Source organism: Lampris incognitus, chromosome 19 (assembly GCF_029633865.1).
Source record: "Lampris incognitus isolate fLamInc1 chromosome 19, fLamInc1.hap2, whole genome shotgun sequence".
In the NCBI taxonomy this organism is placed as follows: Eukaryota; Metazoa; Chordata; class Actinopteri; order Lampriformes; family Lampridae; genus Lampris; species Lampris incognitus.
The window spans coordinates 35,670,795-35,696,161 of record NC_079229.1 but is presented as its reverse complement, the minus strand read 5'-3'; the positions used below and the strand labels follow the sequence as shown (position 1 = coordinate 35,696,161).

The window sequence follows — 25,367 nt, the reverse complement described above, 5'->3', positions numbered from 1 at the left end:
GAACACATATGTCCAAACACACATATCTAAACAACAACAAAAAAATCACAGTCCAGAACGAGCGCCAGCCAGGATGACTGTAGGAACTGCTGGTCTGCATGGGCTAGCACTTAGCTTAGCCTGCCCCGCTTCCGCGTCCTGTCAGACCGCCCTCGGTGTTTCCTCTTGGGGCGCAGCTCCAGGCAGGGCCGTGGTCCCTGGGCCCACAGGACGCAGCAGACCAGGCTCCCCCAGCCTGTCCAGCGCCAGCTCTCCCAGCCATCAAACGAAGATAAACTTAGACACAGATGTGGACAAAGACACTGCATGGACGGTACTGGGTGAGGCCGCTGCAAACATGAATTTGCATCGCCTCTTCCCACACTGGAAGCAGGTATATATATATATATATATACAAACTTTGTTAAAAGAAACACTCAACGGCAGGGAAAGTGCTCAACAAATAAGGAGCAAAATAATGCAGTGAGTCAAGGAAATTCTTTATGAGACAGTACAAGCCTGTTTCATGCCTTAAGCAACCATCAGCTGTCATCATTATATATATATATATATATATATATATATATATATATATATATATATATACTTAGCACAAAAAGTAAAGAAATGTGTGTTTGGTAGGTTATTGCTTAGTTGTAGCAATGCTTCTTGGCAATACATCTTGTGCCGTTGGAAAGCCTGTTTATTTGCCTTTTAAATGGGGCCACATTTGTAAGGAACAAGCATTTGTGGGATGAGCAGCAGAGCTGAGTATGTGGGTTGCGCCCATGAAAAATTTGTCAACTTTTCTCTGCCAATGCCAAACACCTTATTTTGCTGCTGCTATTGACTCTTGTGTTGAGCTTCTGGTACCCCAGGTGCTGACAATCAGGTGCCTGATATAAGATTTATTGCCAAGGAGCATTGTTACAACAAAGAAATAATCTACCAAACACACATTTCCTTACTTTTTGTGCTAAATGTATATATATATATATAAGTCTGTGTCTCCCTGAATATCTCAATATCTGTTTGTTCTTGATCCAGTCGGTTCTTTCCTATTTGTGTCACTGTGTAGGGGCCATGCAGTTCACCACAACATGCAGTCACACAGTATCATAATATTGTGTGAAAACAGAAAACAGTGTCTATATTTACATTCTTTACGCCTAGTTCTGATCTTATCCAGAGCAGCTTACTCAGAGTTTCAGGTCAGTATCGTATGAGATATGTTGTACGGTCCCGGTATCAGTATCCAGCAGGTGCGTACAGCAGAATATAATACAGGACTTGTACTGTGTCGGTCTGTGTGTGTGTCCATCTGTGTGGTGGACACCAGTGTGTAGAACGTCTTTGTGGGTCTCCAGTTAGCACTCATCCGTGATGTGAGTTGTTATATGACATTAATGTAATCTAAAACTAGCGCTGCGCCTTCACACACGGCCGCTGATGTGCACATCACGGGCACACTGACGGCCAACTGGTTTTCCAGCACTGCATCTGTCACACACACACACACACACACACACACACACACACACACACACACACACAGTCACACACACTGTCACACACATACTGAATAGCCTGACCACATACAATAAAATACATACAATGAAATAGAATAGATTAGACAGAATGCGCTGTATTTTCCGCTTCCGGTGTGGGAAGATGGTGGTGCAAATTCACGTTTGTGGCGGCCTCACCCAGTACCGTCCACGCAGTGTCTTTGTCCACGTCTGCGTCCAAGTTTGTCTTGGTTTGATGGCTGGGAGAGCTGGTGCTGGATCGGCTGGAAGAGCTTGGTCTGCTGCGTCCTGTGGGCCCAGGGACCACAGCCCTGCCTGGAGCTGCACCCGAACAGGTAACACCGAGGGCGGTCTGACGGAACGCGGAAGCGGGGCAGGCTAAGCTAACTGCTAGCCCATGCAGACCGGCAGTTCTGATAACACCGAGGGCAGTCTGGCGGCGGCCTCACCTGGCCTTGACTGTGTTTTAAGTGTCGTTGTGTGGAGTGGGGGGAGGTAGGTCGAAGGTGCCTGGCTGGGAGAGATGGCGTTGGATCGGCTGAGGGAGTCTGGTCTGCTGCGTCCTGTGGGCCCAAGGACCACGGCCCTGACCGGAGCTACGCCCGAACAGGTAACACCGAGGGCGGCCTGACAGGATGTGGAAGCGGGGCAGGCTAAGCTAACTGCTAGCCCATGCAGACCTGCAGTTCCAACAGTCCTCCTGGCTGGCGTGCGTTCTCCTGGACAGTGGCTTGTTTTTTTTTTTAGTTTAGATTGGGTATGTGTGTTCCTGTAGTTTTTGGATGTGTATTTGTCTTTGTGTTGCACTGCTGTGAGCTGGGGAAACCATGTTTCGTTTCATTTCATGTGCGCAAGTGCATGAAATGAAACGACAAAGTGTTTCTGATTCTGTATGTACTATAGGGAAGCTAAGTGAAAACCTATGCCCTCTAGTGGTTAGAAAAGAATATCAATCCATTTCTGATATATATATATATATATATATATATATATATATATATATATATATATATATATATATATATATATATATATAGCCATGAAGGGTTTCACAATAAGTACTGATTCCAACAGATGGTTGGGGAGAGATGAAGACTGAATTTGGAAGCAAAGACAGAGAGAGAGCGAGACAGAGAGAGAGAGGACCATGGAAGAACAGATGGAGAAGAGAGGGATGATGGATGGGTGGATGAAGGATGAACAGAAAGGGGGTTTCCATTGCCCCTGATACACACATCTCCCAAAGAGGAACAAGAGTCATTTAACACACACATTATTTTTAGCGGAGGGCTGAAGGCACAGAGCTCCAAATACCATGTCACTCATTATGTCTCTCTCTCTCTCTCTCTCTCTCTCTCTCTCTCTCCCTCCCTCCCTCCCTCCCTCCCTCCCTCCCTCCCTCTCTCTCTCTCTCTCTCTCTCTCTCTCTCTCTCTCTCTCTCTCTCTCTCTCTCTCTCTCTCTCTCTCTCTCTCTCTCTCTCTCTCTCTCTCTCTCTCTCTCTCTCTCTCTCTCTCTCTCTCTCTCTCTCTCTCTCTCTCTCTCTCTCCGTTCCTCTTATAAAACACACACCTCACCTTGTCCATGCTTCCCTCATCCTTACTGAACCAGGCCTCCCGTCTTATTCATCCCTGCAGAGCAGATGATGTATACAGAATATAAATACAATATAAATGCAATATAAATGCAGTATAAATGGACAGTGGCTGAGTGAGGTGGCTGCCATCGAGGACAGTTCAGTCTGTCATGTGAAATATTTCATCCCTTCATCCACACTGAACTGAAACGTTTGGAAAACCGGGTGATATTCTCTTAAAAACATTTTGCAATGAGTAAGATTTGAAAGACTGTGTGGAAATTTTGCCGCTTTCCATCTCCACATCTGTGGGAGCCCACTACTCATTTACCTGCTTTTCTTAGTTAATGTACTGTATTTAGTTTATTAACTTACTTTCTGACCTTATTTACTTACTTAACTTTTTCTTTCTTGCTTACTTACTTTCTCTCTCTATCCCTCAATGAAATTCGTCCCCAACTATCTCTCTCCTTTGACCTCCTCTCTCTACCCCCATTCCTCATTGACTTCCAGCTGCCACCTCTCCCCAAACGCTCTCTCCCTCCATACCTGACCTACCCCCCACCCCCACCGGGTTGGGTGGAGTCTATCTGCTGGTCTGACCAGTTTGAAGGCAAGCCACCAGTTACAGAGATCTGATCCTGTCCCACAGTCTCTCCCTCTCTCTCGCTCATTCTGGTAGAGGTATCAGCTCCTCTGCCCTCCTCTCTGCTCTTTCTGCTGTGGTTCCTCCCAATGCCTCAACCTTCATCCTCCTCTCCCTCCTCCGTCCTCCTCCTCCTCTGATCTCACGTCTTGAGTTTCTACAAACCTCCGACATTAAGAAGTGGGCTCCTCAGACATACCTCTCTGGAACTCCTTTCTTCCTTTTCTTTTGAGTTCCGGCCACCGGCTGACCGATTTCTAGACACGACTTCCAGAATCCGGCGAACCGTCCCAACCCATACCAGGGGCAACATCAACTGAAATTTAAAAAAAAAATCTAAACAATCGACCCCAAACAAGCAGTGGACATGACAGACAAACTGGGCATGCCTGCGGGCAGCGGAGATGATGTGGGCAGCATCATGGCTCTGCTGGAGCGCGTGGCGGGCATTGTGGACAGCGTGCAGACTACCCAGCAGAGGATGGAGGAGCGCCAGCTGGAGCTGGAGGCCACGGTGAAGACCATCCAGGCAGACGTCAGCAAGCTGACCAGCGACCATGCCACAACCAGCTCCACCGTCGACCGGCTCCTTGAAAAGACCCGGAAGGTGAGCTGCCACATCAAGGACGTCCGGGTCCGTGTGGAGAACCAGAACCTCCGGGTGAAGAAGGTGGAGGCCACCCAGGTTGACCTCCTGGCCAAAAACAAGTTCAGGGTGGTCATATACCAGGTAAGATCTGAACGGTCCGATAAGAAAACCATCTAAGATACTGTGGATGGAAATCTGTTAGTTGAGTTCAAGTAAAACTTGACAGTATTGGTAGAAGATCCCGTTTTGCTTCCAGTCACCCTTAAGGAATTAACACGTGTCTCTCCATCTTTTTACCTAAGAGTTTCTAGCTGCCCGTACACTTATGTTTCATCAAAAAACAAAAAGGACTGAGTTGCTAAAATAGTTCTTGCCAGAGTCAAAGAACTATTTTTATACCGGCTATAATGCACCTTTTCCTTTTACAGCGTAGAGAGTCAAGTCAAGCTGCGTCTTAGCTGTATGACTATACGTCAGATGTTTCTTCAGCTTTTTTAATAAGTAGATTCGGTTTCTCCTTCTGGAAACTCAAACAAAAGTACAACCCATTTAAAAAGAAAAAGCAACACTGTGGAGTAGGACTACAAAACAACTAACCTCCACCTGAAAACTAGGTTTAAATGCAATTTAGCAGGGTCAATTTGGAGATAAACTCCCCCCAACATGGACGTTAACGGGACATAACTAAGAATGAGACTTGCCAAACATGTCTGGACCAGAGAGCCTATAAGTGTGTTTCTTGGTTTAGAGCTAGACCTGTTCCGAGTAACACCATATCCTGCATTTAGCTCCAACTGGCTGAAAACAGTCATCACTCTTCAAATACAGACAGTCCAGTTCAATTTGACGGGCTTTGAAGACTCCCTCGCCATGGATAACGTCCCAGCTCTGAACGGATCAGTCATCTTTCTAGACTCTGATCCATTCAGGGAGAATTTGCATTTTACTCTCCAAAGTCTCCGCTTTCCTTGAGAATCAGCACTTGGGCAGAAACGAGACGTTGGGCAGTATTTTACTGATCTCAGTGCACAGTCTAAAGCGCATCACATGAGTGCATTTAGGGCATGTCCAAATCCACCTTCGCTAGTTTAACTGGATCAGCTGAGCACAAAGTAAGGTGCATGGTTCAAAAGGGTTGGACTTACTCTCTTAATTAATCCTAAGTGTATTTTGGGTGTCACAACAAATGACCAGAGAGTCATCATCTCCCATTCCTTTTAAAAGCCAGGTGCGCTTGCACCTTGGCGGATTGTTATCATAATGGCGGACTGCGTGTTGTGCACCAGTCTGTGTAGGCACATCTTACCATCTTCATGATGTGCCCTTAAAATAACAGTAAAACACTGTGCCATTGACTTTAGACCAGGTTTTTGTTGGTCGAGCATGCAATTGCTTTCCGCTGCCTAAAGATAGCAATGCGCCAACAATGCGCCTGTCCACACCTCATCGGATCGACACGCCCATGGGTGCACAGATGGGTGTAAGTACATTTGCTATTTAAACAGCATGGGCGCTGGGCGGGAAAATGACATCTGCGTCGGTCTGAAACTAGCAAAGACCCTTACGCTGCGCTTGGCGCCGGGTGTAAGATATGGTCTATGTAATGATTAGTTTCACTTTAATAATTAAGTGACGGTATTCTGGGAGTAAATCCACGTGAGTGTTGAGACTGGGTAAAGGTCGTGGCCGTGAAACACGGTCTGCTGATAGAGGATCCAGGATCCTGATCCAAAGCAGAGAAAGTGGATTCATCCATTTCCACTGATGTCTGACTATTCAGTTTGTTTAAATGGCTGAAATGGCATCATGCTACAGTATTAAAAAGGGCCCTTTGAGGACTGCAGAGTGAGCACATGTGCATATGACACACACACACACACACTCCTTCAGGCTTCGTTTTACCTCTTTGGCCTTCACAGTAAGCAGCTGCTAGCATGGTGGTGACCTGGTTATTTTAGCCCTGGCAGGGCCCAAGATAAACGTCAGCCCACTGAAAGGTTACACTGGAGATTTGGAGCACACAGAAGGGGTTTCCCCTTTCAAATTAACGTTCTTGATTCACTGCTAGTCTGCCATGTTTAATAAAGCCGGGTAACGTTCTGAAACCAGCGATTAGCTTCCATGGCCATAGGGTCGTTTAGCTGACCATCTCCATGATGGGGTGAAGGAGATTATCTCGCCATGCCATGTGGTGTCCTAACTATCCCTTCTAGTTCTTGGGGTCAGAAGCTACTCTCTTGGGCACTAAATCCTCATTGGCTGAGAGCCAGGAGCAACACACTCTTGGCATCATTTGCTCAGGGTTGGCAGGCTGGCGGCCATTTTGAGTAGATTGTTTAAAGTAGCAGTAAATGAAACGTAATTACATGCATTTGAGAAAAGTTTTAGTCATGTTAGTCCATTAGTGATAGTGGCGAGTGTTTCTGTATGTCTGTTGTAATGCCACTAGGGGGCGCCATGCAGTCTGCTGGAAGAGCGATGTGTGACATCACATAGACTCGATGCTGAGAAACTCCACCGGTGTCACTCTTCAATACAGAAGAGACAAAACACATTTAGTCCAAACCAGCTTCCAAAGACCAGATGGTGGAAGTGACTGGGGAGGTAGCCAGTATGAATCAGACCAGCAGGGTCCTTTAGCACACACCTGATGTGATGAGCTGCCATCCCAGTGCTCCCAGTCTTACTGGCCGTGTCCTTGCTTCAGCCTCTCTAAAGACATTATGGACAGACGTTAAAGAAGGGAGGGGTTTTATTTCTAAACAGCCGGACGGGTTTCTTCTGAATTTAGAGAGGAGATCAAGATGAGAGCAGCATGGAAACACTGACAGAAAAGAAAAACATGAGTCATTATCTTAATTTTTTTTTATATCATGCTGAAGTTGAAGGTTAAGCAGCTTAATTGCTCGAGAGAATGCTAACGTTCCTCCGATGTGAGGGTCTAAGGACAGGGTGCTCTGTTGCTGTAAAGCCCCTTGAGGCAAATTTGTAATTTGACTTGGTTGTTGAAATGGGAAAATTTTCTCCACAAAGTGTGGGAGTTCAAACTGGCAGCAGCCTTTTGAATAACTGTCATATTTTTGAGTATTTTTTTCTTAAAAGTCCTTGTTTCGACTGACGTGAGGTTGGCTTGATTGAACCGGTTTGTCAAGTAACAGGTGGGACATTTCCATCAAACCTGCACAATGACAGCAGGTTGCTTTAAAGGGTAATTCTGGTATTTTTAAATCTGAGTCATATCTTCCCATCAATTGGGGTCTTAATGACTAATGGGGACAACATTTTTTGGGATAGGTACAGTATTGAGCAAGAACGTATCAGCCAGCAGCCGCGAAACCAACTGCAATGTAACCCTTGGGGGCAATTGCACCCGTCAAAGTCACCGGTTTCGGTTGATGACTACTGCCAGCCAAAGAAGTTGGTTCACCCTCCTCTGCCTGTTGCCCCTCTTGCTTTCTCCTCATCCTCTCTTCAACCTCTAGGAGCTCTTCGTCTGTATACTCTGACTCAAATAAATACGGGCGACCATCAAATTCAAATGCCTCATCCATATTGTTGAAATCAGCAAAATATTCAGCCATGATTTTGGAAGTAAATTATTGCTGGCAGTTCCTCCATGTCTCAGGCTGTACTACTTCAAATGAACGGTCAGCTCTGATAAGACTCGGCGTGACTTCTTCTTTGGTAAACAAACCCCGCCTCCGCGTGCAAACAGTAGCAGCAGTAAAAGGGATGCTCCAGTAGAGACCAGCAGAAGTGAAACGTTAAGGACAAGGTCGATCTCTGCAGGGATCCTTTCCTTTGTCAGACACTTATAATGACAATCTGAGCCTGTCGGTGGCAAAATAAAGCACTTTTACCAGATGTACTTTGAGGGGCGCACTTGCCCCCAAGGATTGCATTGCAGCCTGTTTCACGGCTGCCAGCTGAAGCGTTCTCACTCAATACTGGACCAATTCAAAAAAAAAAGAAAAAGTGTCCCTATTAATTAGACACCAAATTATGGGAAAATAGGGCATAGGTTTAAAAATACCGGAATTACCCTTTAAGGAGTCAGAATCAACGTCACCACGAATATTGTGATGCACATTAGTTCAACAGAATCTGGAACGAAAAAGTACCAAGACTGGACATAATCCTGGAAACCGGCTGACTTTGTGAATGGAGTTTGGGCAAACTAATGGCTGGAATTTCCACTTTAAAATGGAGTAAATCACCAGTTTTAACATGAACTCATGCCAGTAAATCAAGCACACATGTAAAGACATGACCTTGATTTCCTCTCAACTCAGCTTTTGTCCGACTGCGTGGAGCCACTTTGACAAATTTACCACCAATGACTTATAAAGCGGCAAAGCTTTTAGAGAAATGTAAAAACTGCTGAAAATGATCATTATTGTGGGAGCAACCAAAGTGAAATGCAGAGCGCCACACATTGCCCTTACGCAATGCATGGCAGCATTATTCAGTATCTTACGGCAGCTCTTTCAGGAAGACCACTAGTTTGATTATTAGATTAAACTGGATCAGCAGCCATGGTAGACGTGGACTCTGCTCCCTCACCTAGCCTGGCACTACAGATCTATGGGAAGTGAGCGGGGCAGCTGAACGCTGACACAGGAGGTTATTCTGAGTCTCCATCACCACCATCTCCTAATATAGATGTCTGGTCTCTCTCACTTCCACTCTCTCCTCTCCCGCTCTCTGTCGTTCAGTCAGCCAATTAAAAGTGTATTGACCATGCTTGTGGTTCCCAGTCAAGTCCCCAGGTACCATCCACACTTCTCTACCAGGTAGTTCATTACATCCACCTGTTGTTCCAGTTATTCCAGCCTCCAGTCAGGAGATGTGACTGAATTGTTCATACTATATATTAATATACAAATTTTAGCATGTACAAGATATGTGTATGAATACTACTTAGATAAAAAAAACATGAAGTATGGTGCGTAGGAACAATAAACAATCAAAACCGTCTCGTAATTATTTGCACCTTTGTCGTTCCCTGGAAATGACTGGCCATAAGAACATTCCCTAAAGCGTTAAGTCAGATAACGAAGCAGCAGGAGTGGCAGCCAGCATTGGCAAATTTCACTATAAAATGTGTTTTTAGCATGAATGAAGAGTCAAGGCTAAATCAAAAAGGACAACGTTGTTCTCGTGATATGGTCACTTCCACTTGGATGTCAATCTGCCAAGCGTCTAGTACGTCTCCATACTGAATAGTATGCCCCGATAGACGCCCAAACAGTACATACTTGAAGTATGGATTGGATACTGCTAGGGAGAACTTGGACCTTGAAAAACAGGTGAATGTAATGAAGTACACACCAGAGGAGAAAACAAGCAAACCTGGTGGTACCTGAGGGCCTGACGGAGAAGCACTGGTCCAAACTAAGAAATGATATGGCTACCTGATGGGTCATTTGGTGTGATGTGATGTTTCTTATGTCTCAGCAAGTTAAAGAAGAGTACAGGAGGTTAACCGGATAGTAGCTGTTAACATCAGTACTGCCTGAGGTTGGGGCACTTCTGGAGGCGAAGTTGAAAGTCATGATATTGTTTCATTCTTCCGAGTGGGAAGATGGCGGCGTGCATTCATGTTTGCAGCGGCTTTACCCAGTACCAGTGTGGGCAGATGGCGGCGCGAATTTACATTTGCGGCGGTCTCACCCAGTACCGTCCATGCAGTGTCTTTGTCCACGTTAAAGTTTGTTTTGTCTTCGTTTGATGGCTGGGAGAGCTGGCGCTGGATCGGCTGGGAGAGCTTGGTCTGCTGTGTCCTGTGGGCCCAGGAACCACAGCCCAGACCGGAGCGGCATCCGAAGAGGTAACACCAAGGGCGGTCTGACAGGACATGGAAGTGGGGCAGGCTAAGCTAACTGTTAGCCCACGCAGACCGGCAGTTCCGATAACATCGAGGGCAGTGTGGCAGTGGCCTCGCTTAGCGCTAGACTGTGTTTTGGTGTTGTTGTGTGGAGTGTAGGGAGGTGTGTCAAAGGTATCTGGTTGGGAGAGCTTGCATTGGATCGGCTGGGGGAGCCTGGTCTGCTGCGTCCGGTAGGCCCAGGGACCACGGCCCTGCCAGAGCTGTGCCCAAGGAGGAAACACTGAGGGCGGTACACAAGTACATGAAAGAAATGACAAATTTTTCCTGATTCAGTTTGACTCTTGGACCGTCACTGTCCTCCCCTTGTTTTCCGTCTCCGTCAGCCTTCATAGCAAAAGCAGACGGGGTGTACAACACACATATACAGTACACATTGGTGAGGTTAAGCAGACCAAAGGATGTCAAACCCTCATTCCAAATGGGCTTTGATCATGGGGTGGAGGCCTGCTGACATGGCACAGAGCCCCGCATGTACACCAGCTAGTCAAACAGACGTTTGAAGAGCTTCCAAATTCAATCTTGCTTAGAGAAGGAATCAGATTCACTTCAGTCCTGGAATATATATAACACGTTCAAAGGGTTTTATCCTGATGATGTAAGAGCAGCAGTATATATTCACAACCAACGCAGTGACAAAAATAGTGTTAGCTAAACCCTAAATAATAAGACCAGACTTAGAGACGGGACTAAAGGATGTTAGTGAAGAGTCCCCAATTTCTCCTTTGTTTCCAGATTGACCACATATAATCCACAACTCTGAACCTACTTAAACACACACATACCATATGGACACAGATTAATTGGGTGCAGGAGCATTTGTGTGACCAGCTGGTTTTTTTCTGATCCTTGTTGCCTCTTGGACCACACCCCGCCTGCTCTATGGGTACACTGTGCCGGTGCACCAGAACTAAATGCAGATGCAGGAGAATGTCCAAAACCATCATTCTGATGGTTTTGGATTTTCAAAATTTAATAACTTTGTCAAGAAAAAAAGATACAGACCTGCCGCTCCCTGAATGCTCCTAAAATTGCATATATTTTCATTAAAATGAGTTTTAGATCAACTGCACAAAAAAAGTTACGATAAGATCTACCTCAAACGACCATGAGCCGTCAAAAAGACGGCTCGTAATTTGTGCGTCGTCGTGCGCGTCATGTCAGTACTGATGACGTGTGTTGGTGGCGTCATTTCCTTCGCGACCCTCATTGCTCTGTCCTAGAAACACACTAGCGCCCTCCAGCGCAGAGAAATAGTCTAAACTTGATTTCTGATCATTGCCAACAGGTCTGGTTACAGACGCACCATGACCACCACTGAGGCGCTGCAGTGTTTACAGGCGTTGGACGGCGGCCATTTTAAATTGTTTGAAAAATAGTATTAAAGTTGTTAAAATGTTAATTTCAGTGTCAGTTTCTTAACAGACAAACGAACATATGTAATGCATTAATATCTCAACTGGGTATTTATCTTGACAGAATATAAAGTTTAAAAACCTGCCGTCATTTTGACCGCCCATGGTTGTTTTAGGTAGGAGTGAAATCCCAGTCCTTCTAGTGTTAACGGGCATGTTCACTTTTTATCTTTAAGTTTTACTCCAAACAGCTGTGTCTGGTTTTAGACAGCACGTTTAGGGCACGTGAAATGGGTGGTACTTTCACTTATTAGGCTGTGTCTTCATTAACGCCCCGACCGATGATGAGGGCCGATTTAATATTTGCTCCCTTGTCAGCGTTTTCATGGGACTCTGTCAGCCGTGGCACCACAGCATGCTCGAGCCTCCAGCGCATTAAACTAAGTTCTGACTGCAGCGCATACAGTCAATGCATCGGGAAGGTCCGCCTTTGTGTCAGGTCTCATATTGTGGCCATCATGTCTGTAATCAAAGAAGTTGGTACGCTCCCACGTCACTGGTGAGGGAGTCAGGAGCGGAAGCTCACTCATTTGTTTCTTTACATATTGATACTACTTCTTTATATATTGGTATTACTTCTTTATATATTGGTATTACTTCTTTACATATTGGTATTACTTCTTTACATATTGGTATTACTTCTTTACATATTGATACTACTTCTTTATATGTTGGTATTACTTCTTTACATATTGGTATTACTTCTTTATATATTGGTATTACTTCTTTACATATTGATACTACTTCTTTATATATTGGTATTACTTCTTTATATATTGGTATTACTTCTTTACATATTGATACTACTTCTTTATATATTGATATTACTTCTATATATATTGGTATTACTTCTTTACATATTGATATTACTTCTTTATATATTGGGTAATTCAACTCCATTCAAAGACTTGACAATATGCCTTGATCCCCCTTGGTGCAACTCCAGGTTAGCAGTGGTCACAACAGCTTCCTGGTTTTGGGTTGGACATGTAGCACAAAACCATACATGGACCAATAAAAAAGTGTGGGATACTCCAGCCGATCGCATGAAGTTAAATTAAGGTCAGTTTGAAATACTTTTTTGTGACCGACAACCTCGGCAGCACGGTGGTGCAGTGGTTAGCGCGGTCGCCTCACAGCAAGAAGGTCCTGGGTTCGAGCCCCGGGGTAGTCCAACCTTAGGGGTCGTCCTCTGTGTGGAGTTTGCATGTTCTCCCCATGTCTGTGTGGGTTTCCTCCCACAGTCCAAAGACATGTAGGTCAGCTGAATACTGAATTCTCCCTAGGTGTGAATGTGTGTGTGTGTGGGCCCTGTGATGGCCTGGCGGCCTGTCCAGGGTGTCTCCCCCCCTGCCGCCCAATGACTGCTGGGATAGACTCCAGCATCCCTGCGACCCTGAGAGCAGGATGAGCAGTTTGGATAATGGATGGATGGATGGATGGATGGATGGAGTGTGTGTCGCTGAACACCTGCCCTACTTTTCTTCTTTTTTTAAGAGGCTCTGGGTTGAGTTGTAACTATTTACGTCCCTGATCTGAGCTCAGCGCTAACGACGTTTTTTTTATATTAAGTTTGATCTGAAAAGGGATACGCTCTCCGCTGAATGAACAGTAGCTGGTACAGTGCCTAAGAGCAAGGCACTCAACCCGAAACCTTTAGTGGAGCTTCTCGGTGACTAACAGTTTATTAGCATTCTCTGCTACTTTGCTACCTGCTGGCACAACATTTGAAAGTGCAAGAAAATAAAGATGATTATTATTATTATTACCATCCTTTTCTTCTCAGAGCTACAGATCTGTCAGGCTTCTGGTTTAAAGTCGGACCGAAACGGAAACCAACCCGCTTTACTGTAATCATCGCGCATGTTGCACCGTCTCTCGCCACTGGAAAAACGTTTAAGGTGGAATTCAGGTTTTAGTTTTCTAACTTTCAAGCTGCTCCTCGCTCAGAGTCTCCCAGCCAATCATTTTCTTCTGATACATATTCATTTACATACAGCCAATCAGATAGTCACCAAATTATGAAGCCCTGCCCACCCTGACCGCTAACCCTTCCTTGTACTTGCCACTCACATGCCAGCTCATGAATATTAATGAGAACCAGACCACGCCCCCCGGTTCCTGAGACAGCTGAGAAGAGTAACGGATACCGGTATGAGAACACAGTGTCAGTCGTTTACAAATGAGAAAACACAACTCCATCGTGCTGAATGGGTTATTCCGCTGGTCTCAGACGTGACAAGTTAACCGAGTTCGGTGCGACATTAAAGCTTATTTACTTGGCGTAAAACTCGAGGTGAAGCAAATGGCTGAGGCGTAAAACAGGTGGAGCGTCACTGGGTGACGTTGCTACTGTACAGCTGGTTTCATCAGCGCTGCGCCGCCCGGCGGGGCGGGCGCTAAGTTTAGCTCCGTGCAGGCTGAGCTTAAGGAACAGCTGCTGCTCTTTATTTATAGACTCATAATTAAAGCCCGACACGACAACAGTCACGCCGCTCCGTGACACACTTCCCTTGACTCCCACCAGTCAGGGAGTCCAAACGTCTCCGTTTCCACCACTCATCCTTCTGCAATCCATCACCTGATGCAGAACATCAACCTCACTTCCTGTCGATGCAGGCGTGAAGTAACACACCACCTCTGCTCCCAAAATAGTAACATTTGGGGGAAATATTATCAATCATCCTTCTTTGCTTTGCAATTCAGCTCAGTCATCTCCAGGTGTGTGTTTTTTTCTCCTCCTGAACTTGAGAACGCACACTGCAGACTCACAACACTCCTCAACTTCTGCAAAGTCCAGGCCTTTTGACCATATCGGAAATGATCCGTCCACTATCCGAGCCACTTATCCCAAAAGGGGGCGCGGGGATGCTGGCGCCTGTCCCAGCAGTCATTGGGCAGCAGGCGGGGAGACACCCTGGACAGGCCGCCGGGCCATCACAGGGCCAACACGCACACATTCACACATAGGGACAATTTAGTATTTGAATATTTGAAATTAAACATATGTATTCTTAGAAGCTATACAAGTGAACAATTTTGGTTGTGCGCCAGATCATATTTTAATCCAGGCAGCATCAACGCACACCTAACACCTTCACACCGTGTACAGCCTGACCCATGTGTAGCCTGAAACCAGAGGTATTTAAAGTTGCTCGGTGTCATGCTATTTGAGTCCCGACCTCTGCGGTTCAGCGATACGGACAAATCAAAGGAACTAAAAACTAACTCCAGTTTAAACAAGACGGCGCAGATACACAGCATATTTGCAGACGTCGGCCATCTTCGGATATTTTCAGTAGATCTCCTTTACTGGATGGTTCAGACTGCGGATGGGCCGGAGTGTGCTGGAGTTGTTCACTTTGTCTTAACGGGTACCAGTCAGCAGTCGCTGCTGGTATCTGCCAGTCAACCCGTCCTTCTGAAGAGGCCAAACTTTACACAAAGCACCTTTCAAAGTCCAGCAGTGGGCGTCCGGGTGACGTGGTGGTCTATTCCGCTGCCTACCAACATAGGAATCGCTGGTTCGAATCCCTGTGTTACCTCCGGCTTGGTCGGGCGTCCCTACAGACACAATTGGCCGTGTCTGCGGGTGGGACGCCGAATGTTGGCTAGCAGCAAGTCCTCAAAAAGGGCTTTAGTTTGTGGGTATGTGTCCTGGCCGCTGCACTAGCGCCTCCTCTGGGTGGTCAGGGCGCCTGTTTTGGGTGGCGGGGACTGGGGGGAATAGCATGACCCTCCCACGTGCTACGTCCCCCTGGTGAAACTCCTCACTGTCAGGTGAAAAGAAGCGGCTGGTGACTCCACATGTATGGGAGGAGGCATGTGGTAGTCTGCAGCCCTCCCCGGATCAGCAGAGGGGGTGGAGCAGAGACCGGGACGGCTCGGAAGAGTGGGGTAATTGACCAGTTGGGGGAAAAAAGGTGAAAAAATCTGGAAAAAAAAAACGTCCGCCTTTGGTGGTGAATGTTACATCGACCACAGACGGACGTTAGCGGGCTTTTTGGCCTGTGTGACAACGCCGTAACACGTCTCAGTGTGTGTGGTTTGTGCCATTAAGCTTCATTAAAACAGATTAATACCAGCAGCTGACATGAGGTTAGTACCAGTATGAAGCACCTGATACTACCATGGTGTGCTTACTTATCACCATGACTATCCACCGTGTCCTCCTTGTACCTGCACGTGACAGTTTATGTTCCTATGACGTTAATATTCGGAGTACTGACATGTGTCGGTGTAAACCTACCGTGTACTTTGATTCTCCTGTTCACCACCTGTACATGATCTAAGACACACTGACACTAAATGTACTCCACAACACATGTACTCAACTATATGATAATAACTACGTAACAAATTTACTCCTACTACAACTTCATAGAGCACTACTACTATATGATTGCTATGTAGCAAATGTACTACTACTTTATATAGTACTACTATATGAATAATGTAAAAAATGTACTAATGCTATTTTATATAGTACTAAAATATGATAACTGTGTAGCAAATGTTCTATCGCTACTCCTATGATGCTGTTACTATGCAGCAAACATACAACTACTTCAAGTGCAAATGTACTACTACTTCATATGGTACTACTCTGATATGATGACGATGTAGCGCTCTATGATGCCACTTGGTATCACCTGATTTATCAGGCTGCTAACTTTCTTGTTGGTCACGTTGGATGACAGTGTCTGCTAAACAGATAGTCATAATAATAATAATAATAATAATAATAATAACAACGGGGCGTCCGGGTAGCATAGCGGGCTATTCCGTTGCCTACCAACACAGGGATCGCCAGTTCGAATCCCCGTGTTACCTCCGGCTTGGTCGGGCGTCCCTACAGACACAATTGGCCGTGTCTGCGGATGGGAAGCCGGATGTGGGTATGTGTCCTGATCGCTGCACTAGCGCCTCCTCTGGTCGGACAGGGCGCCTGTTCAGGAGGAGGGGAAACTGGGGGGAATAGCGTGATCCTCCCACGCGCCACGTCCCCCTGGTGAAACTCCTCACCGTCAGGTGAAAAGAAGCGGCTGGTGACTCCACATGTATGGGAGGAGGCATGTGGGAGTCTGCAGCCCTCCCCGGATCGGCAGAGGGGGTGGGGCAGAGACCGGGACGGCTCAGAAGAGTGGGGTAATTGGCCGGATACAATTGGGGAGAAAAGGGGGGGGGGCAAAAATAAAAAAAGACATTTTAACTTTAAATTCTAACTTCATTCCAGCGTGTCAGGAAGTGCTGTTAGGCTGTTTGTGGTGTCAGAAAGATAAAATGTGTGTGAGTCCAGCTGATGTGCTGAAAAGAGACTGGGTCTCGTCACAGCTCCCCCGGTTTTAATAGGGTATCTCTCTTATGAATATCTCTTGAAAGGATCAGTGAGGGAGAGGCGTTAAACAGAAATGCTGTTTCTTCATCCGGTCCCACCAGGAGAAGAAACAGACAGACGACATCTGAACGGACCTCACTACACTTATCCCCACAGAACCAAAACCAAAACGCCAAGCGTCCACAAACCTAACTCAGCAGCCCTGCATCCCCACTGCCCGGTCCCAGTCTGGTACCCCGAGTCACATCCTGCACATGAAACCATAATATTGTATGATTACTTCATGAAATATTAGAAGACTGCACTAAAATACTGGGTAAAATGCAACTTGTATTAGCCCAGTATTCATAAAGTATCGTTGTAAATGTCAAATACAGTTTGATAGAGGAGTACACAGTTGACTGTACTGGATGGAGGCCTTTGTAAAAGGAAGGGTTACCTCCTCATCACTGGTGCTGATCAGTCAGGACAACGTAGGCTTTTCTCTTGTGACATCTGATAAGTAACTTTACGAGTCATTTTATCTCACTACATCGCAAATCACCTGCAATGACAACGATAAGCACTAAATCATCACCTTTGGGTGATGTACGTGTCTTAACTGGTGCTAACGGTGATACATGTGATGCAGTTTCACCCGAACACAGCCTGGTGTTAATGATCACTATGGAAAAATGGCAGCTTCAATGTGTAAAGTGCATCTCCTGCAATGTTGTAATAAAATATGTCCACTGAACTGACCGTCTGGGTTTGTGTCTTCATATCAGCTTTTACAGCAGCTTCACTATCTCCCCGAGTGAAGAAGTCACAAAGTGGACTACAGCTAGTGGAATGAACGCTACCTGGTTAGGACTGCATAGCCGCAACTGAAATATACTCTGGTTTATATTTGCACAACTGCTGAAAGCTGTTCGATAACGCCAAGATGCACATGTGAAGTACCACCCAAGGCAGAACCACTACGTCATGACCTCATAGCCCACGAGCCATGACAGTTCAGCCGTATAGCTGCTGGAGCGTAGATGTGTGCCAGAACACAGCGTAGGTTTGTAATTACACACGCTGGGCTGGGCTGGCTGACATTTGAACGGTAAAACACGTTCCAGCCTCTGTTCAGAGAACATGGCGATGTGCTGTGGTGGGACACGTCGGAATCCCAATCAGAACCGCAGCCAGAATCAAACTCATCAGCCAAGTATGTGTCCTCATACGAGGCAGTTGACTGGGTTGGCAGGGTGTGAGGGCGATGAGACCACATACGGCAGCGGACAGCTGTTGTAGATGGGTAAACGCTTTGGGTATCATGACGTCTCATGACGTCAGGACCTTTGTACATGAAGGGGTTTTTTTGGCTTTCACAATTTTCTTATTTATTTGAGTGTCGTAACATCTGTTCGACTGTAACGGATTTCATGGATGGTTACCTTGTATCTCAATGAGAACGTAGGACAATTGGTGCTTCCGGTTCTCACGACTTCCCATGGCGTTGCTTACATCACACAGAAGCACCAGTGATTTTGTGGTTTTGAGTGGACGGGAGGTTTTTTTTCCCTCCATCAATCCAAACCACTTATCCTGCTCTCGGGGTCACGGGACGCTGGAGCCTATCCCAGCAGTCATTGGGCAGCAGGTGGGGAGACACACCGGACAGGCCGCCAGGCCAACACACACACACACACACACACCTACAGACAATTTTTAGTATGGCCGATTCACCTGACCTACAGGTCTTTGGACTGTGGGGGGAAACTGGAGCACCCGGAGAAAACCCATGCAGACATGAGGAGAACATGCAAACTCCACATCGGGGAACTACCCCGAAGGTTGGACTACACCCAGGGCTCGAACCCAGGACCTTCTTGCTGTGAGGCGACCGCGCTAACCACTGCACCACCGTGCCACCCTTAAAACTAGGCTCACTATATGGCTAGCTAGCTTTAGCATGTCTTCACCTCTGTAACGTTCTTTGTGGTCCTCCGTGTGTCTAAACATCAGTTGTGAGCACCTCCTACTAAAGGTCCCACTCAAGCCTTTTCGATGCATAGCCAATGGTGGCAGTTTGGTGCGCGCCAGTTTTTTTTCTTTTGAAAATGCAAGGGCTGAGGCCAAGTTTGCAACTTTTTTGGAAGTACTTGGTAGATGTTTGGATGCACCTCAACAATATTTTCTTGTTTGTCTGATGCTAAACAAACATTTACATATGTCAACAGTCCAAAAAAGGGGATGGATTGTAGTGATAACAGACTTGAAACCAAAGACAAGTCTTTGGTTTCAAGTCTATGAATGGAACCCTGTACACGTTGTCATACAGGGTTCATTCAAGCCAGACAAAGTCCTGATTAATTATGTTTCATAATCTTTTGAATACTCTGAAGTTCTTCTTCATAAATAAACATTAAATATCTGGTGAAGTCCTTCTTACAGTGTCACAACGTCCTCATCGGTCCTAATGGTGTTTCCTCTTTCTAATGATGCATTTTTCATTCCACGACAAAGGTTCTCATCATCTCAGCAGTTGTTGTGATGCTCCAAAGTATTAACAGCTGTCTGTTTAGCAGTCCCGTTGATCTACCAATATTCAATGGTTTTAAAAAGGGTTCTAGCAATGCTTGGCAGCTCTAAAGAGGTTTTTCTGAGGTTCTAACAGTGTTTTTTCTCCCTCTCCTGCCCCCCCCCCCAAGGGTGACCAGGAAGTGAAGGCTGTGGCATCCGAGAAAGAGCCAGCGGAGGCCAGTGGAAGTCGGACGATCAGCAGGGCTGAGGTGGAGCCGGACAAGTTTGAGCTCCCCCCGGAGTCGGATGAGGAGTACATGGTGGTGGAGGAGGCCGACTCCTCGGCAGCGACCCGCATGAAGAAGACAGGGCTGAAGCGCATCGAGAGCTTCAAGGCCACCTTCTCCAAGGAGAACATGAGCAAGACCCGCGAGAACTTCGGCACCAAGGTCAACAAGCTGGGTGAGCGCATCGTCACTGCTGAGCGCCGGGAGAAGATCCGCCAGTCCGGGGAGAGGCTGAAGCAGTCAGGCGAGAGACTGAAAGAGTCAATCACCAAGAATGTCCCTGCCAAGCTCAACCTGAAGAAGGAGAGGACGGTGGCGGAGGGTCAGGAGGGAGCTGAAGGAGCCACGGAGGGGGCCATGCCTGTACCTCCTCCCAAGGGCCACAAGGGCGGTCAAGAAGTCGCCAAAGAGGCGGCCGACGATGGCAAAGCAGAGGAGACGGAAGTGCCAATGTATGACATGAAGCAGCTGTCGTAAGAAAACGAGACAATGATATGGCCAAACCAGCCGGAGGCCATTTTGCTTTCTTTGGACAGCTTAGACCACTGAAGAGAGAGAATCAGTCACTTCTATCTGGATAAGTTGCAGGAATGAATGTAACCCCATTCATTTAAAAAAAAAATATATATATCAAAGGGCGGGGGGCAGACAGAAAGTGACAGAGGAAACGGGCCACTTCTAGATTCAATCGGACACATCAAGATGAGGAACACTACGAAGTTACCTAAAGCCATTGTGCTCCTGAAACACACAGTCATCTTTCTTATGGATATTTGTCAAGAATTTATTGTAGTATGAGAATATATTCTATTTTTGTTTGTTTGTTTGTTTACAATGAACACCTACAATGGAAAATGCAGAATCATCAAACCGACTTCAACAATCACAGAGAGACAGATCAGATCGTCTCTCCACAAGACTTTCTAAGTAGTCACTTTTCAGTATTACCGCTGTTTTCTGGTCTTTGATTTGCATGTTGAATGACACTGACACGTTGAATGTTTTGAGCTACCTTGTGAAAGAGATTAGAGAAGTTATAATGGCATGAAGGAACATCTGGCTCCACACAAAGGGTGAGAAGAAATAAAGCTTTGAGCTCAGAAAAGGTGAGAGATATTTGGTTTGCTTTCAGGAAAAGGCCCCAGTTATGTAACGATTGTCAAAGAGGATGTATCACAGGAATCTCCTAACGTCGACCTGAAGACCATAAGTCAGGGCAGAGCTAGTTTATCCTTTGGTCACAGCGTTTTGGGATATTTCACCTGTCATTTTAATGATCCAAACCAGAGTTTCTTTGTTAACAGAAACAAGAAACTCAGAAACGTGAAGCAGTATTGCTCCAGTCGTGTCCCGGACTGGTTAGATTGTACCCTTGACAATCTTACTAAAGATTCCTGTTTGATTCTTGAATGCCTCTCCATGATGAATGACCGTCCATACGTGGTGAAGAGCCACACCCTTCTCGTGGTAATCCTGGTAACGTTGTCAGGAGACAACAGAGCAGAACACGGCGGGTCTAGAGGAGTAAACCTCCATAATAAATCCTGCTGTTCCTCTGGGTAGCAGTCGTCCTAGTTGCATTCATCGATAGACTGATGTTGTGGACCGGGGGACATCGTGGCTTTGCAGATGATCAACGCATCTTGTCAATGGAAAGGCACAAATGCTCCAGTCAGCGGAGAACCAGAGAACTGCATGTGGAGTAGCGCCCCACGCTTCAAACAAACATGCGCAACCAAAACCCTATTGGGGCGTCCTGAAGGACGACCTACGTGAGGTGAGGTTGATTCTTGATAAACAGGCTAAACTCACAGTGAAATGAAAGAAAGAAAATGTTGGACAAGAATTGAGCGAGGGTTGATACAGCCGGTACCATTTTTTAAAGATGTAACCAAGAATAACGTCGCATTAATCAACCAGCATAACAATCCAGACAAACCCAACAAGCACAAGATGTGGTAATAAGCAAAAAGAACAGAGACCATTAAAATTAGTTATCTGAAATATCTCATAACCAACAAGATTTTTTTTGTTTTTTGTTTTTGCTGTAAACACAGCTGATAGTAATAAACCTTATAACTTACTTCTTGACATAAAAACACAACATTAATAATTTTATGAGTTTGTGGCAATTTAGCGAGTGAATTTGCATGACTGTAGTTTGTGACTGTATTAGGCCGAGAGTAAGTGTGTGAGTCATAGTGACAGTGTAGTATTGACTCATCGGTTTCTTAACTGAAAAGAGAAAGCACATTGTGTTTCTGCATGCTGTTGACTTCACCGCCTGATTAACACGAACACGTAGATGTGGATATTCATTTACAGTCAAATCTGCTATTTAATAATCCTAACCTGTTCTATAACTGGGTTCGACTACAATTCAATGCTATATTCACTATTCTGGCATTAGAATATGAATGACGTCGGTCTGTAAATATAAATGATAAATATTTATCTTGATATCATGAAAAGTTTGGAGGGAGTCCAGTTGGCACGGCAGTCTATTCCGTTGCCTACCAACATGGGGATTGCTAGTTCGAATTTCCGTGTTACCTCCAGCTTGGTCGGGCGTCCCTAAAGACACAATTGCGGGTGGGAAGCCGGATGTGGGTATGTGTCCTGGTCGCTGCACTAGCGCCTCCTCTGGTCGGCCGGGGTACCTGGTCGGGGGGGAGGGGAAACTGGGGGAATAGCGTGATCCTCTCACGTGCTACGTCCCCCTGGTGAAACTCCTCACTGTCAGGTGAAAAAAAGCGGCTGGTGACTCCACATGTATGGGAGGAGACGTGGTAGTCTGCAGCCCTCCCCGGATCAGCTGAGGGGGTGGAGCAGAGACCAGGACAGCTCAGAAGAGTGGAGTAATTGGCCGGATACAAATGGGGAGAAAAAAATGGGGGGGGGGGTATCATGAAAAGGTGTGATTTCACCTCAGAAAGTGTCAATCTTTTCCTGTGTGCGTCAGAAACAAGTGTTTTTCTGAAACAGCGGTACCTTGTGAGTCAGTGCAGACATTTTCCAGGTTTGATTGTGGAGAATTATAGGATTACGGAGAATAGCAAATTCACTATGTATTAAGGTTATTCACTTTTTTTTCAGATTTCTACAGGATCTTTGTATGACTTTACACTGCTGGCATTCTTTGAAAGTAACCTCAATAAAAAGGCAATCAACGTTGATTTACTTCACAAGTCTATGAAAGCCAGATTATTATTTTTTTTAAACTATGTTTTATTCTTAAATCTCAACAGTGATTATGACCAAGTACCAGAAATACTTCCTAAAAACAACGACTGTGAGTGCTAATCAGTATGAACTCAAATTCAAAGACTTGTCAAAGTATCACTTAACATGAATGCACACTGCAAGATGTGGACGATGTTCTGCCCCGACAGGGATGTTCTATACAATTTACTAAGCAAAAAAAAAAAAAAACTTTACTGAAATTAGGCTTGATTGACTAAACTGTAGTTTCATGATTGACATTTAGAGATATAGATTTTCAAATGATGAGGATCTGAAACATTTGTGCTTCAATGAAAGGGAAACTCATTGGTATGCGAAAGTACAAACAAACCAACTTAATCCGAAAAATCAGTTTTCCATTTTTTAATTGACGGAATCGTGCTGGGTGTTGATGACATCACAGAGGGGGGCCTGGGGCCACAAGGTAAAGACGTAAATTACACACAAGGAGCTTAATACTGAGCCTGCTGGGTAGAGTAGCAGTAGGTTACAGTCTTTGGACACATCAACATGAAGGAATCTCTTTTCTATTTGGACCGCAAGGTTTTTACTCACAATTAGCCACCGTGGTTAAAAAATGTTTTCTTGTTGTTGGTCCAAACCATTCAGTTCTGTTATATGTGCATCTGTGTCAGTTTAAGTGTTTTTAAGGCTGATCTATACTTCAAGGCAACCTTGCTGTGTGCATTCAGCCGGGCTTAAAGGGCTTGGATTTTTGTAAGTCTATCTCCATTGTATCCTCAGCATTCATATAATCCATAGGTAGAGTTCATTTTCAGTCACCCGTCCTTTTCTTCATACTGGACACACAGCTCCAGCTTGTCATCTACACTTCAATGTGGTTAATGGAGGACAAAGCCACAATCCTCAGTCAGTGTAGTAAAACACTGCATGGTTCAGACAACTCTAACATGATGCTACAGCACTCCTTCACGCTAACATTACGCTACAGCAGTCTAGCATACTGAATCCAGTATGATACAGTGGTCATTTTATGAATGTACATTGATTTTTATCATTAAATTCTCTCTTGGTGTTTGATTTGCTGTGTCGTTGTGGAGCACCTCCTGCCGGCAATCTCTTGTAGGCTGTGCTGTAGGATGTAACATGTTAGGAAACAACCACAAAAACGACAGCAAATTTTTAAAAGTACTATTTAAATTCAGTATGATAGACTGCCATGGCGTCATGTTGGTGTGATAGACTGCTAGCTGTTAGCTTTGTCTGAACCGTGGATCATTTTTCGACACTGAAGGGGGAGGGTGGATTTGCCCTCCATTAATCACATTGAAGTGTGGATGACAAGCTGGAGCTGCTAAGAAACATTTTAATTGTCGCCCACTGAACTCTAATTAATTGCACCTTGAAGCTGGGGAAATAATCAATGTGGACCCGGTCAATCCCCTCTTAATTGCGCTTGTGTATCATCCACCAAAAATACATAAAGACTTTGTCACTCAATTTGCGGACTTCCTTTCAAACACTATGCCCAACTTTTACCGAGTTCTGATTCTTGGTGATTTTAATATTCATGTTTGCTGTCCCGCTAAGCCTCTCAAAAGTGATTTTATAAATTGGGTTGAGTCTTTTAATCTTGCTCTGCTTACCACTGGTCCCACTCAAGCTGGGCCATACACTTGACCCAGTCTTATCATTTGGTTTTCCGATCTGTAATGTGGCTATAATTGATGCTTCTCTATTGGATCATAGGGCTTTCATATTTGAATATTTGATGCATCTCTGCCTTTCTCTTCTACTAAATCTTATTTCCCTGTATGTTGCACTCACTACACTAACTCTTCGACTGCCAATAAGTTCTCTGAGGCTCTCATTGCTGATCCAAATACTTGAGGCTTCTATTGAGGCTTCTCCCCCCAATGTCAGTACTGAAGAATTCACTTGCTTATTCAATACCACCTGCTTTTCTATTCTGAATACTGTTGCTCCACTCAAATTGAAAAAGCCTAAGCCTAAAAGTCTGCCTTGGCTTAATGACACCACCAGAACTCTGAGGAGGGAGTGTAGACTATCTGAACACAAGTGGAACAGTGATAAGCTTCAAATTTCCTTGAATTTTTGAGAAACAATGTTCACAAATATGAAGAATAAATGAAGGATGTGAGAGCAAAATACTTTTCTGACCTCACTTCCAACAACTGTCATAATCTCAAGGTCTTATTCAGTACCATAAATTCTGTCATCTGCCCTGCCCCAGTACCAGCTTAAATGTGTCCCCCTGCTAAGTGCGAAGAATTTTCAAAAATTTTCATTGGCAAAGTTGAGGATATCAGAATGAACACCCCCCCCACCCGTGACTTAGCTGTCTCACTGGTCAGTTCTTCTAAATTGGACTGCTTCCAACTTATCACGCTACCCTCACATACAA

General features: G+C 45.3%; 1 protein-coding gene across 1 annotated transcript; it reads left to right on the top strand.

Annotated features, from left to right (window-relative positions):
• The first annotated feature begins 3,738 nt into the window (after positions 1 to 3,738).
• On the top strand, positions 3,739 to 21,012 carry cavin4b (caveolae associated protein 4b). The gene is made up of 2 exons (XM_056299141.1): positions 3,739 to 4,459; positions 19,640 to 21,012. Exons 1-2 carry the CDS (start codon positions 4,097 to 4,099, stop codon positions 20,213 to 20,215), a joined length of 939 nt encoding a protein of 312 aa, XP_056155116.1. The 5' UTR covers positions 3,739 to 4,096; the 3' UTR covers positions 20,216 to 21,012.
• The last annotated feature ends 4,355 nt before the right edge of the window (positions 21,013 to 25,367 follow it).

Coding starts and splice junctions, on each gene's coding strand:
- cavin4b (XM_056299141.1), top strand. CDS start 4,097: ATGACAGACAAACTGGGCATGCCTGCGGGCAGCGGAGATGATGTGGGC. Junction 4,460..19,639: donor TCAGGGTGGTCATATACCAG/GTAAGATCTGAA, acceptor CCCCCCCCCAAG/GGTGACCAGGAAGTGAAGGC.